Source organism: Pollicipes pollicipes, unplaced genomic scaffold (assembly GCF_011947565.3).
Source record: "Pollicipes pollicipes isolate AB1234 unplaced genomic scaffold, Ppol_2.1 Scaffold_3447;HRSCAF=4054_pilon_pilon_pilon, whole genome shotgun sequence".
In the NCBI taxonomy this organism is placed as follows: Eukaryota; Metazoa; Arthropoda; class Thecostraca; order Pollicipedomorpha; family Pollicipedidae; genus Pollicipes; species Pollicipes pollicipes.
The window spans coordinates 18,279,712-18,294,127 of NW_023596297.1; the positions used below are offsets into that span (position 1 = coordinate 18,279,712).

General features: G+C 55.2%; 1 protein-coding gene across 1 annotated transcript; it reads left to right on the forward strand.

Annotated features, from left to right (window-relative positions):
- Window positions 1-310: 310 nt before the first annotated feature.
- LOC119091315 (sodium-coupled neutral amino acid transporter 9 homolog) lies at window positions 311-2,278 on the forward strand. The gene is given in 2 exon segments (XM_037214022.1): window positions 311-1,858; window positions 1,860-2,278. Coding segments are annotated over 2 exon segments (1,482 nt in total). The 5' UTR covers window positions 311-628; the 3' UTR covers window positions 2,112-2,278.
- Window positions 2,279-14,416: the final 12,138 nt, after the last annotated feature.

Sequence of the window (14,416 nt, forward strand, 5' to 3'; positions counted from 1 at the left end):
GCCGGCCGCCGCGTGCAGTCGCTGCGCGCGCCGCCCTTTCGCGGCAGAGTCGCCGACGACGACGACACTGGTGAACAACACGCAGGCGTGTGGTGGTGGTGCCGGCGCGTGTCAGTGGTGCAGTGTTGGTGACGCGGCCGTCGGTCGGCGCGGGCGTCTTTGTCGGCCTCCGCCGCCGCCGCCGCCGGGTGTGGTCTGGCACGGCCAGCGGTGACGGGCCGCCATGTCGGCACGCGGCCGCCCGCCCAGGGCCACCGAGCGCACGCCGCTTCTCAAGCCGCCCAGCGGCAAGCCGACGCCGGATGTCGAACAGCAGACGCGGCGGCCGCCGCTGCCCGATCGCGGCCCGTTCTCTGACGCCGAGGGGCGGCGGCCGACGCCGCGCACCGGACGCCAAAAGCGCGCGAGCGAGTCGGACGCGTCGCGGCGACGCACCGCCTCGTTCACAGGCGGCGCCAGGAGCGCGTCGCGCGGCGGCGCCACCAGCGAGTCGGACGGCGAGCGCTCGCGCCGGCCGTACCACTACCACCAGGTGCCGGGCACGCGCCGCTACAGACATGACTCGGGCGCCGAGGCGAGCGACAGCGAGGTGGCCAAGTTCAACCGCTTCAACTACATCAGCAAGGTGATGGGCTCGAGTGGACGGCTAGCGCGCCGCGACGACTCGGAGACTGGCAGCGAGGCGGACGAGTCGGCGGTCTGGGAGCCGCCGCACTTCACCATTCCCGACCACCTCATCCCGGCAGAGTTCTTCATCCCGTTCGTGCGCACGCCTCGTCCCGGCGAGGAGTCGAAGAACGCGTCCATCATCACCGTGTTCGCCATCTGGAACACGATGATGGGCACCAGCATCCTGTCGATGCCCTGGTTGGTGGAGCAGTCCGGCTTCATCTCCTCCATGCTGACGTTCGTGGCGATGGGACTGGTCTGCGTGTTCACTGCGTACCGCGTGCTAACGATGCAGGCGCGCCTGCGCATCCCGCCGCCCACGCACGACTTCCAAAACATCATGCGCGACGTCCTCTCCAAGCACTGGGAGTACTTCGGCATTCTCTTTTCAGTCGCCGTACTGCTGGGCGCCATGCTCGTGTACTGGGTGCTTATGACCAACTTCCTGTACCGCACGGTGGACTTCTTCTATGATCTGGCAATTGGGAACTTTAGCAAGTATGATGTGAATGCAACAGTGATCCACGGCGCGTACTGCCCGGAAAACGTTGTGGTGGAGGTTCTGGAGGCCGCTACCAGTGCTGTCGGCGAGGAGAGCTTTTACGACAAGATGTGGAATGCTCAAACCACGCCGCTCTTCCTGGTGCTGCTGTTATATCCGCTACTCAACATCAAAAGTCCCACGTTCTTCACCAAGTTCACCGGCATGGGCACCATATCGGTGCTGTACATGATCATCTTCGTCACCACCAAGTCCGTACAGTTCGGCATCAACGTCAGCTTCACGGACGTCGCAGCTCAAGACTACGTCCAGCTGTTCCGGCCGAACTTCCCGGTAGCCATGGGCACGCTCTCCCTCGCCATGTTCATCCACAACTGTATCTGCAGAATCATGGAGAGCAACCAGCACCAGGAAAACAATGTTCGCGACCTCTTCATCGCCTATTTCCTGGTGTTCCTTACGTACCTATATATTGGCCTCCTGTTCTTCGTGGCGTGGCCGTTCGCCAAATCCTGCATCCAAGACAACTTCCTGGACAACTTCCTCGGCACGGACCCGATGTCAATCGGTGCGCGGATCTTCCTCTTCTTCCAGATGTGCACCGTGTTTCCGCTGCTGGGGTTCATGATCCGCGCCCAGCTGATGACATTCATCTACAGCACGACCTACCCGGGGCCGGGCCGCGTGCTTGGCGCTCAACACCGCCGTGGTGATCGCCTGTGTAGCCGTGGCGGTCTTCTACCCGCACATCGGCGAGCTGCTGCGCTTCTCGGGCGCCTTCTGTGGCATGGCGTGGATCTTCACCTTCCCGTGCGTGACGTACCTGGTGGGCACGTACCGGCGCGGAAGACTGCGCTGGCCGGCCGCGCTCCTCCACTCGGGCCTCGTCGTGCTCGGCGTCGTCAACCTCATCCTGCAGTTTGTCGTCAAGACGGACTGACGACGGCTGATGCGTAGGACGTCGTGGAGACTGGCCGGTGTCGTTGGTGCGCGACAGTTCTCCGGGACCTCGGCCGTGTCGCTGCCGCTGACCTCACGCTGCCTGAGGACCTTCGTCGGGGCCAGCGACCTGATTGGAGGATTTCAGAGGCTGGTATTGACTTGCAAACGGTGTGAGCGGGGGGGGGGGGGGGGGGCACGTGGCATTCTCAGGCTCCGCTAGACTCAGCCGGAGGCTGCAGATGAACATCCCGCGTGTTCTAAACTATTGAGATGCGTGTGCCATGGTGCTGTGACGCGCGTGCTGCGGAGCTGTGGGCGGCCTGCATTGGGCTGTGCTCTGGCAGGCCTCCGCGTCCCTGCTGAGCCGGAGGGTGCCAGAGCCCAATCATCGACGGCTGATGATCGGCGGCGGCGGTGCGTCCACGGCAGGCGCCTGACGCAGCTATAACCTGTCACGCAGGACTTAAGCTGTTCCGCGCTGCATAACGTGCGGCGCGGCGTAACGTGTAACGTACCGTGTGACGCAGGGCTGCCATGTACTCTAACGCTCCGCGGTGTCCTGCGGACCGGACGTGTAACTGTGCGCGCGGGAGCTTACCGTGCTCGGCCAGGGAACGGTGGCGCCGCAGCCCCAGTACTGGCCGGGCGGAGCGGCCCGGACAGCCTCGGAAGCCACCCGGCCGCGCGGCCGCCACCGGCGGGCGGCCGCGGTCTGCTAATGAACCTAATCGGCGTGCGGCGACACCGTTGGCGTGGCGCTGCGCTGGGGCGACGCGTGCGGAACGGGTGTCGCGCTGTGTCGGCTTCATTTACGGGGGCAGAGCTGAGTGGAGGTATGCTATCACGCCCTGTGAGGCCTCTGCAACAGGGGGAGGCTGTGTCGCTGCTGGGTTCATGGCGTCTCTTTCAGCCGGTGGAGGCCATCGGGTGGTGTCGGTGTCGTGCTTGGCTTTTACATGTTATGACTGGCTGGCTTGGCTCTGCATGTTCGCTGTCGCATGGGAGCGAACAGCCAATGTCTGTATTATTGGAACACGTGAGAAATGTTGAATTCTCATCGCGCCGCATTTAATGACAAACTATTGTACAAAAGAACATGTCCCATGCTTGCCTGGCGCTTCCACACATGCTGTGGATGCAAGTATTTGCGCAGGGGCCACCACTAAGCGTGTGGACATTCGCAGTGTGTCGGGTTTCTGATACTCAGGAAAGTCGGCCCTACATCTGGGTTGGCCAAAATGTCCTTGCTCTGGATACCGAGAGTCTGTGCAGACAATATATTTATAATACGCTTCCCAACATTTGAAGTCTCGCAAGCTCGGAAGATTGACTGGGCGGGCGTGTGGCGTCGTCCGCTCAAGCGTCGTCTAAACGTATCTAAACCATGTGCGCAATTACCCCATCGGGGATACCAGGCTAACACAGCGTTTGTGAATCCATCCAGGCACCGATATATCCATTGTCTTCCGCAGGAATTTTGAAACTTTGCATCAGTATACGGCATCGGTGGTGGCCTCGCCGATCATGCTAATGGTTACTGCCGGGGGGGGGGGGGGGGGGGGGGGGGGGGCGGGTGCACGTGCGGTTCACAAGCCACTGAGACGCCATCCCGCCATAAGCGTAACCATCACTGGATAGGCGCGGTCCCGGATTCGTTTGGTGGTGGGGAATGGGATCATGCTAGTATTCAACCACAAAAAGGGCATCGAAGCAGACTGAAAACCAATGACCTCCACGCTCCTGCTTCCAAGACGGCGCACAGCGCATCATAGCGATGGCGCGGTGTGTCTATCACTGGAGCAATACGGAAAAGTAACTACCTCTTAGCGGCGCCTCTCCACGGACGACCTGGCACTCTCCACAGTGGACAGCCGTGCTATGTAGTTGCTACGCAAGAGGAGTGGTGCTCATATAACGCGCAGTTAAAGGGAGTGCGCCACGTTTTTGCACTTTCACTTATGTCGGATCAGATGCTCCCGATCTGATCCGTAAGACCAGTGTTCTGGAAAACTTGGATGGCTCAGAATTTCTATTTGAAGCAGCCGCTCCTGCGGGAGAGTACTCATTGGAGTCCATGCCCGCCACTATCGGTTCAGTTCGGTCCACTGAATTCACGAATCATTCCAACAAGTGGCTTACCGTTTGATTCGTTGCAAATACAGTCGTAGTATGAACCCAATATTAAACATGAAAACGACACAACCACATTCGCACGTTATCAACCGTCCAGTCGTTCACACAACCTCGTCAAAGACAAAATGGCTAATCAAAATATAAATTGTCACCACATGTTCAACAACGGCAAGTAAGAAATGAATGCATAACGGGACCGTCTAGATCCTCTAGCCTGGTGCGAAACTCGTGGTTGCGAGAGGCGGTGATGGCGGCTGGCGGCTCCAGGGTGGGGTCGTGCGATGCGAAAAAGTCCTGCGTGCTACCGACTGGCGAGGAGCTGGCAGAGAAAGGGCGCCCGTCGCTGCCGCCCGGGTGACATGCCGGCATTTAGCCGTTCGCGGGGTGAGGAGGAGCCGGACCGGAGCCTGTGAGTCCTTTAAGGCCCTAAATACAGCGTGACAATGTCACTACCGCAGCGCCAGCCCAGTGCTTGAACAGTCGCCACCATTGAATCTCGCCGACGGGCACTGGTGGCGGTCCTGGCCTCAGTTATCACCCCTTGTGTCGTGTTCAGGGGACACGTGCCAGCCCCACCCCAGACGAGACAGTACAGAAGGGGCAGCACAAGATGAGGGAAAACATGGGACTGGATTGGCAGAGTGCTGGGGTGGGGCTGCAGAGCAGAGCAGCTGGGACTGGAGAGCAGAGACTGGGGTGGGACGCAGAGGCAGCCCCACCCCAGACCGAGGCAGTACAGAAGAGGCAGTACAGAAGATGAAGGAAAACATGGGACTGGATGAAAGTTTATGAATCTCGGGCGTAAGTTGGTGACGGGTTTCAGGCAGCCAGGAAAGGATGGAGTTTACTTTTTGACAATATGGGATATGTGCATTTCCCAGGAAAGAACGCTTTCAGAAGCAACCCTCAGCATCTTCACGGACGGCAAAGGGCTTAATTTGCACCCCGCAATGTCAAGAAAAGATGAGGTTTTCTTCAGGAATTGCGGAGTGCCAAGGAGGAGCAAGGTTGTTTTGGCGGAATCCATTCCAGGGGAGTTTGATGTGAAGCAGGATTGCATCATTTGGGAGGCTTTCTCCAGTCGGGATCTCAAAAAGGATAGTGGGTTTGGATGAGCGGAGTCTAGCAGTTGGGTGTCACCGGCATAGGACGCTAGACGTCCGTAAGGGAGCTAAGACGGAAGGCCGTTCATGACGGTGCTGAAGAGCATAGGGCCGAACAGGGATCCCTGAGGGACGCAGTGAACCAGCGGAAGACAGACGACCGTCTCTCACCATCTGCCGCCGACCAGAGAGATAGCTCTCAAACCACTTGGGATCAATGTCATACCACTGCGGCTTTGCCAGGAGGATGTCATTGTCGACGCTATCAAAGGCACAGCATGAATCAATGGAGGTGACGGCGGCAATGTGCCCAGCGTCAATCCGACGTACCTCACGCTCAACGGCGTCGACCAGGGCACGCTCCGTTGAGTGGCAAGATCTGTAAGTGTACTGTGATGGAGCTTAAGGATCACAGGCAACGCGGTGGGTGCTATGGTGGGTACCATAAAAGTAATATTTTTTCCTTATCCTGTTTTTTTTTCAACGGACGTGCTCCATTATGTTTGCAACACACTAATTTGTCAAAATGTCTGTGTAATGAATTCTACGAAAGCTTGAAACACTCTGCTGAGAGTAAAAGGCAACCATAAGGCTATTATGCCACAGATTAAACGAAACGTTATAATATTGTTTCATTATTCTCGATGGCTCTTACTGCAGCAGCTCTTTTTCGAGGCGCACTTCGGCTTTGGAAAGTACGTATAATGGGAGCATCATATGGTCCACAGAAACGCATTGGTCCAAACTTTAACCAATGGACTTCTCGACAACAGACGCTTTCCGCCCGCTGAGCCAGTCACAAACGTTTCTTTATTTGCACCAGTCCAGGCGCCACTTTAAAGCCCGCAGACCCACAATGTGCAGGTTAAGACAGCTCAAAAGTGGCACCTCTAACCCGTAACAGCAGACAACGGCCCTCAGCAGGTTCCGCCGTCGTCATGGTGACGGCCTTTGCGACAGGTGCAGCTGCGAAGGAAGATGTGTGGTGCTATTACATAGCGTTGACAGCGTAATTTGAATTCGGAAATCATTCGAATTTATATCTTTTATTTTATCCCGACGGCGCTTCAGTGGCACAACCCAGTGCTATTAAAAGACGTAAGTGATCCTGAGCTTTCACCTGGACATGATTTTTGAATATGCCCCAAAGGTGGGACACTCCGTTTAACGCACATTAAGGCTGAATATGTTAGACGAGTGCACTTAAACTCAGGCCCGCGCCTAAGCGCCAGGATTTGGCCTCTATTCAGTACGTCCAGTTCTCGCTGGAACGGCGATGGGCGGCACGCGATGGTAGCGGACGGCCCCCGGCGCCCTGCTACGCACAGCTCAGAACCTAAAAGGGTTTAGGTCGTAAGAAGAGCAGGGATGTGAACTGCAATGGGTGATCTTCGAGATGGCCTTTTCAGTTCAGAATCCCCACGCGGACGTGGAATGTTCCCTTTAAGAGCTGCCGGTTAGTGGAAGAGTATTTTTACAAAAGTATCAAAACGCTTAAGTCGGAAACGTGCTTTTTGCATGTCAGCACGGCTGACAACAAAATGAAAAATAACACAACGCTAGCATTGCTACGTGGAATGATTTGCCACCAATAATTATTTAATTTAATCAAAATGCATTCGTACACTTAACGTATTTCAATAATTCACTGGAACGATGCTTAACTTTGCATTTACTGAAACTGTTCCACATTCCGAAGATGTCGAAATAAGCATCAGACAGAATGAAATAAGCTCACTCATAGCTATTGGTATGCGTTTATGTGGAAAAAGCTGCTCCAGACGGGACTAATTCCCTGTTCAGCAATATGCTCCCCAATGCGTCATTGCTTTATTACGTCATTGTTCCTTGCACAACATCGATTGAGAGCCAATTGAAGGCCGTTTTTTATCTGGAAATCGTGCTCACAAACGCCAAATATGAACGACGCGACAATCGCATTTGTATTGGTCTTTATCGCCGCACGGGCAACGGAATGTCAGGATTTGAATGACGTTATTCTGACGCAATGGATGCCTGGGTGACCTTGAGATAGTCCCTTGAAAAAGTAGGCACATCTTCGCGGGCATATAGCTTAGCAACTAGAAGGGTTTAGGTCTTAAAAGGGCAGGGCTGTGAGCTGCACTGAATGATCTCTGAGATGACTATTCCAATTGAAGACCCCATATAAATGTTGAGCACCCCTTTAAATGTATTTCAACTCGTCTGTGCATAGTACATGTACCACCCTTCCCCACATTTGCTAAGTACGTTGGAAACTTTTACTTCCTTATACAATGCTCACGCGAGTTTACCACACCAAACAAAGTTCTTGACGGTGGAAAGTATCAAATGAAATACAACGATCACAGCAGGAAAAACACAAAAGGGTAAAAAGTCAAATTGATAAAATCGAATCAGCAGTAAGTCAAAAGAATAAGTAAACATAGTAAGTGCAGTGCAGTGCAAGGGAAAACAAATGCAGACAATCAAATAACCTTAAAATTGAGGGAGGAGTTTAATGAATAAAAGCAAAATAGGTTATAAATCAAAACACACACCTGACTTGGCCAGAAGCGGTAAGAACTTTCGCAGTTCTTCCGAACACACCAGGAGCCCCTAGCCAGCTGTTCGTCTACAACCACCGGCCACTTGTCTGCGCGAAAGGCGAGGATGGTCCTGGATGTGGATCGGAAGCGGCCTTTGCGCCATGTTGGGAGAGGCCTCTTTACTTATTTGCCTTGGGTCTTATCGATACCAAGGTCATCGCGGCTGTAAAGACTGCCTTGTCTTGCGCCATTGTGGCAGAATTGGAGAGTTTTGTAGAGAACGTTTCAGACAACCTCCTGGACAAAGCGGGAATTTCTCGCGGAGGGCCTTCCTTGACGAAACTTTTCAGCAGGTTTCCTGAGTTTGGTTGGAAGAGATTGATCCTCTCAGCATTCCCATTCCTCAAAACTATGCCTACCGTACCTGCTTAACTTGGAGAAAATGGAGTGTATGCTTCTTGTGTGGAGGGAATCTCCGCTTACCCCAAGTACCATACACATTTACAAACCTTGCGCACCAGGTACTCTACATCACTTTACGCGACCCTATTATTCTGTCGTGCGTGCGTGCTCCTTCTCGGCCTCTAAGCCACCTTTTTCTCTCGTCTGTAAGTAACCTTGCACACGCAACAGTTTTGGACAATTCCTTAGTCATTTGGCGTTGCTGCCCTAGTTGCTTAGCGGTTTTGTGCAACAGGAGATTTCTTAACCAAGTGTCTCTCAACCACAGTTTGATCCCGTGATCCCACGTGGGAGCCGAAGGGGGCATTACACACGCGGCCATCACGTCTCCACCGTCACCGCTCACTTACGCTCTATTTACCCCACATCATCTTCCAAACCTCCACGAACACCGCCGACTAAATCCGCTAAAACCTCGCCGTCCGTCGCGCGTCTGGCACCGTCCGGCACCAGAGAGCAATCAGCGGGGGCGGAGCATGGGGCGCGCGAGCTCGCTGGTGCGGGTCCAGGGGGCGGCGGGCGGCGCAGGGGGACGATGCTGGTGCGGCCGGCGCGCCGCCGGCGGGCCCGCCCGGAGGCGAGTCTGTTGCACGCATCGATCGGCGCGGTTCTCCCCGCCGGCGGTAGGCCGGCCCAGTCAGGCGCTGGCCGACGGCGGCGGCGCACAGGGGCGGCGGCGGTGGCGACGGCGGCGGCGGCGGCGGCGGCGGCGGCTGAGGTCAGTAGGGAGACCGGCTGGCAGACCGCGGTCAGGGCGGCGGTGGCCAGTTCGGGACGCTGGGAAGTGCAGAGGACAGCCAGAGGTCAGTAGGGAAACTGCAGATCAGACTGACGTCAGCAGACAACTGGGGTCAGACTGGAAGACAGAATGATGCCAGTGAGTTAGTAGCAGCAGGAGCTTGGGAGACAGACCCGAGTTAGGGTGACGCCGTTGACCACAGATCAATGGGGGAGGGGGGGGGGGGGGGGGCGCAGATCGAGGTGAGTGCGAAGCGCGGAGGAATTCGAACTTTTGTGTGGGGTGAGGTCGGACCAATACTCCAGGTCCATACCTACGTCAGCCGATGAGCTAACTGGCGACGTGACAATACTGTTAAAAGTGTGGAAGCCGGACGATCACAGGATGATGCTTCACTTGATAAGCGACAGATCCACTGCAGGCTGGAGTGAGACCGGACGAGCCAGCTGATGTAGACGCATCATGTGCGGTGTACAGGACACAGTCAAGGGGTTCCCGGAGTCCCAAACCCCCTTCTCAGCCCCGTACCTTTCGGTTTTCACCATGGAGGGTTCCTGGCAGTAATTGAAGAATTGACATGATGCGTTCTGAGCTCCGGACGCCTCCTTTAAGACAGTCCTGGCCGCGCCACTGGCAGCGTACCTACCGGACGAATAGTACGCATGGCAGACACGGGAGCGTCTCGTGGCATGCACCTGAGGTGCTCCATCCACATAAGAACTTAGCGACGCGCCAGAGCGGCACGTAACACAGATGTCAAGTGAACGTTTCTGAGCGTGCTATCCTATTTCATACGAGCCATGCTTTCAATTCTGAAAGACTTCTGTGCCTGTGGCGGAGCCTTGAGCGCTGATGTGGTAGCACTGAGCGCGTGGGCGTGGCATGGCTGGACATGGTGCGATGCGCGACACCGAGTGCGTGGGCGTGACATGGCTGGACATGGTGCGATGCACGACGCGTATGGGTGTCGCTTAATTCCTGAGGTTCTCGTTGGACGGCGTCAGTTCACCTGCAATCTTGATCGATTCGTTTACTTTGCGCGACTCAATATGAAGGTCGACGGAGCATTTCCTTATTTCTTTCTCTGAAAAATCTGCGCCAACGACGGTGTGCACGTAATCAAACAAGGCGTTCTTCAGTTTACGGATTCGGGTTCTTAGAAAAGTAGCTTTGTGAAGTTTGTGTGCTTGGTCGTGAACGTCTGTCCAATGTTTCCACGTGTTAAACTGTTGATTTACTGGATCAGGAGCAAACATTTGAAACGCCTTGTTTGTTACAGCTGCACGCTATCTCCAGGCAGTTCCGGTGGGTTTATTCTCGCCACGTTTTTGGAGCTATTGTCATAGTCTTCGAAGCGTAGTTTCAGCTTACGGGCTGGAATCAAAACAATAAGGGTGGGCGGCACTCATGGTGTCATTCCACCCGCATGGCACAGCCGCACGACCGCCCCAGAGCGCAGGTCTGGCCGTGGACTGGATGAAGTGGCCCACGTCGCGGCAGCGGCTCACGCAGGAACCGGGAGTAGACGGGGCGCGGGGGACAGCTCCGCTCGTTCGCGACGCGCGCAGTGATGATGCCTGTGTTAACTGGATACCTGTGGTACCTGGTAATGATGCCGGTTTCGGCGCTGGAGCGCAGTCAGTGATGCGCCTGACCGTCGGATCGGATCCGGGTGGGATCCGGACCGCGTCCCGATCCGCGGGCTTCTTTCGAGCGGGGACTGTCCCCGGACCCGACCGTCGACCTTGCCGCCAGTCATGTGATCGCACAGCCACCGGACACCACTCGGCGCGCGGCCACGCTCTGCCCGCGCCAGACACGCCCCGAGGTACCCAGCCTGTGATCACCGGCCACCGGCTAACCAGGTGCACCAGCCGGCACACCTGGTTAGCCGGCGGCACGGGCTGCTCGTGCGTTAATATGCCGCCGTATTGCTATTCACTGGGTGGTCAAAATACAGCGGCAGCTGTACTCCTCATGGGGTTTGGGCAATTATGGTCACCAGCGTATCTCTGTCATGACTTGCCCATTGGGCACCCAGGTGTGCCAGCTAATGGATACGGCGGCCCATAAGGCGGTCCGTCGTTTCCACCCATGCAGCGACCTTCTTATGGCTGGTCAGCGCGCTGTTACAACACGCATGCGACGATCGATACGCATTTGACTACTGGCACACCGCTCAGGATAGGCTCCGTGCTGTCCATACCTCGTGACAAGCAGCAGCATTGTTTAAAGGATCCGCCTCGCTCGGACGGTCCGTGAATTTTCCCGCGCACATCCAAGCGTGCATGCTGTTGAATCCTGTCCCAATTACTCCGGAACGCCCTCTGGCATGTCACTGCATCTTAGCCTGATGAGAGTTCCCCGGTTGTTACTAGCTATTAAGTATAAAACATATCAGAAGCATTATTATATAAAGTATATAAGAAACACTCGTTGTACGCAAGCAGAAAGGCGTCTTTTCAATCAAGGTAGTTGATGACGATCAAATACAGGTAAAATACAATTGTGAGACGTCCTCTTATTATGGGTGTTGGTACCGGCCCGTCAACTGAAGGCATCGTGGACGAATACCACCAGCAAAACCTTTGTTTCGAGCATTCTGAACTATTAGGTATGAGGACCGTTGCAGATTTAATCTCATTTTTCAGAAATTATTTACGTCAAGATTCCATGTTTTGCTATAAGAAAGACAAGCTAGCTCCTGGTTTTTCGGCATTATGAGTTGAAGGTTCTTATGTTAAGCTTATGACCTTGAATATACTTGAGGTACTGGCAAACGGCGTGGTAATGCTAAATAATGATTAGAGCGCCGCGCTCAATATTTCGAGCTGCACCCATCTTCAAGAGTGCCTCATTCTTGAGGATGAGCATTGTTCGAAATATTGAGAGCCGTCACTGTAATCGTTATTTAGCATTAAAACGCCGTTTAACCAATACCTCCTGGTATATCGGAGGTCGTTAATTAAACATAAGTGCTTTCGTCTCGCAGTATCAATAATTTGCAGTTCAAACGAGCTTCCCATGAGATTACTGCGTGTCACATCAAGTTTCCTTTTTCAGAGTTTAGTTCTTGATAGACTAAAAACTATCAGGCAATGGGAGAAACCAAAAGAGTGAAATTCGCTACACTTAGAGGGTACCTTCGGGCAGCTTTGGACATGAAAAGGATTATTCATTCGGCAGCAGGGTGGGACGAAATGTCCGCACCGAGATCAAACAGTGACTCACTTATCTAGGGAGACGCGGGCGGCCGCAGCCGGCTCAGCATAGGCAGACGGCGGGGCAGGCGGCGGGCAGGTGGCGGGCAGGCGGCGGGCAGGTGGCGGGCAGGCGGCGGGCCACCTGCAGGCGGCGGGCCTGGGCAGAGGCCACGCGCTGACGCCACAGCGCCGCACACGCTTTGGATGCGGCGATACAAAGCTCGACCTTTTCCAGCGCCGCACGCAGGTGCAGATCTCCCACAGTCGTTCCGCCCGAAATTGTTTGAGATGGGGATGGCCAAACGGCGGCACCCTCGGAGAGCTGACGAACACTGCGCAGATGGGAGGTGCCCGGTCACGTGGCCAGACGGCGGCGCCCTATGGTGAGAGCTGGCGAACAGTGCGCAGATCGCGCCGCGTGACGTGGCATGGCCCTTGGGTCTAACTCGCCAGAAGTTGGGCGGAATTCGATTTTGCAATAGTTTGCTATTTTGTCCGTAGGGTTGCAATACATTACAGATGCTTTCCGATTACATGGTCAAGTTTCACAACATTGGCAAAAGGTCAAAGGAAGAGGATCTTGTGTATTCTGTATAAGTTCACCTCGGGTTCTGAACACAAGCGAGCTGCGTTAAATGACGTTTGCTACACCGGCTCAGCTTGCTCTAAATCCACCTAGAGCTGACTTTCCGTACACCGTTGCTAAGAAACATGGAGGAACGCCCGGGAGGGAAGGTAAAGGGACTTACAGGCTTGGGACGAGCAAAATAGATAACCTACCCATAACGTTTGTTTAGAAACATTGCTTTGTTGAATGCTGGTGAGACATATCACACTTACAGGCCGTTCTTCAAGCGCAGCTATCTTTAAAAGGCAGCGATCACTAGGCGTCACTAGAAACGTACATAATACGAGAAACCGCGCGAGTTGGCCCGCCTGACAACAGGTGCCGGACGCCGACCATAAGCCACGCTCATGTGCCTCCGCCGGTAGGCGGAATATACCCCTCATCGGATAAAGCTTTGGCTGCTCCATGAGACCGTCCCCCTCCCCTCGCCCCCTCCCCCTCCCCCCCGCAGCGGGTGCCATCGGATTGCTACATCTGACCACTGAGCGGCCGGCGCGCCGGCGGCGCAGCGACGCTTCGGCCAATAACGATCATGGTACTGCGGTATGGATTACCGCAGTGGTGGACAGATGAGCAGCAAGCGGGGCCGGAGTGAGCATTGACCGTGGACGCGACGATCCGGGCTTGTCACTGGCTCCAGCTGACCTTGGACACGACGATCCGGGGCTGTCACCTACTCCAGCTGACCGTGGACACGACACTCCGAGCTGTCACCTACTCCAGCTGACCTTGGACACGACGCTCCGAGCTGTCACCTACTCCAGCTGACCGTGGACACGACACTCCGAGCTGTCACCTACTCCAGCTGACCTTGGACACGACGCTCCGAGCTGTCACCTACTCCAGCTGACCTTGGACACGACACTCCCAGCTGCCACCTACTCCAGCTGACCGTGGACACGACACTCCGAGCTGTCACCTACTCCAGCTGACCGTGGACACGACGATCCGGGGCTGTCACCTACTCCAGCTGACCGTGGACACGACGATCCGGGGCTGTCACCTACTCCAGCTGACCGTGGACACGACGATCCGGGGCTGTCACCTACTCCAGCTGACCTTGGACACGACGATCCGGGGCTGTCACCTTCTCCAGCTGACCGTGGACGTGACGCAATTTGCAGAATAATTTAACGAGCTTGCGGCGTATTCCATGTGTTTACGAGTGACTTAGCCTGCAAGTTTTTTAGGGCACTGCACTTGAGAAATGATCCGCAGTTTCGGAGATGTTGTCACGACCCAAATTTTTACTTACAGCCTGGTTTCTGAATATACTTTGGAAATATTTTGGCCAAGCTTCTCCGTATATATGCCTCGTGTGCGGGTGTTATGACCAGGGGCGGATCATGCGTTGGATATTGGTAGGTGTCAAATCCAGTTTTAGTGACAAAGTTTCAAATTTACTGCGAGATGTACCAAAACCAGGCAAATTTGGTGCAGATCTGAGTGTTCTTCGTCGTTTTGGTAGAGAATTTGGTCCCGTCGCACTGCCCCCCCCCCCCCCCCT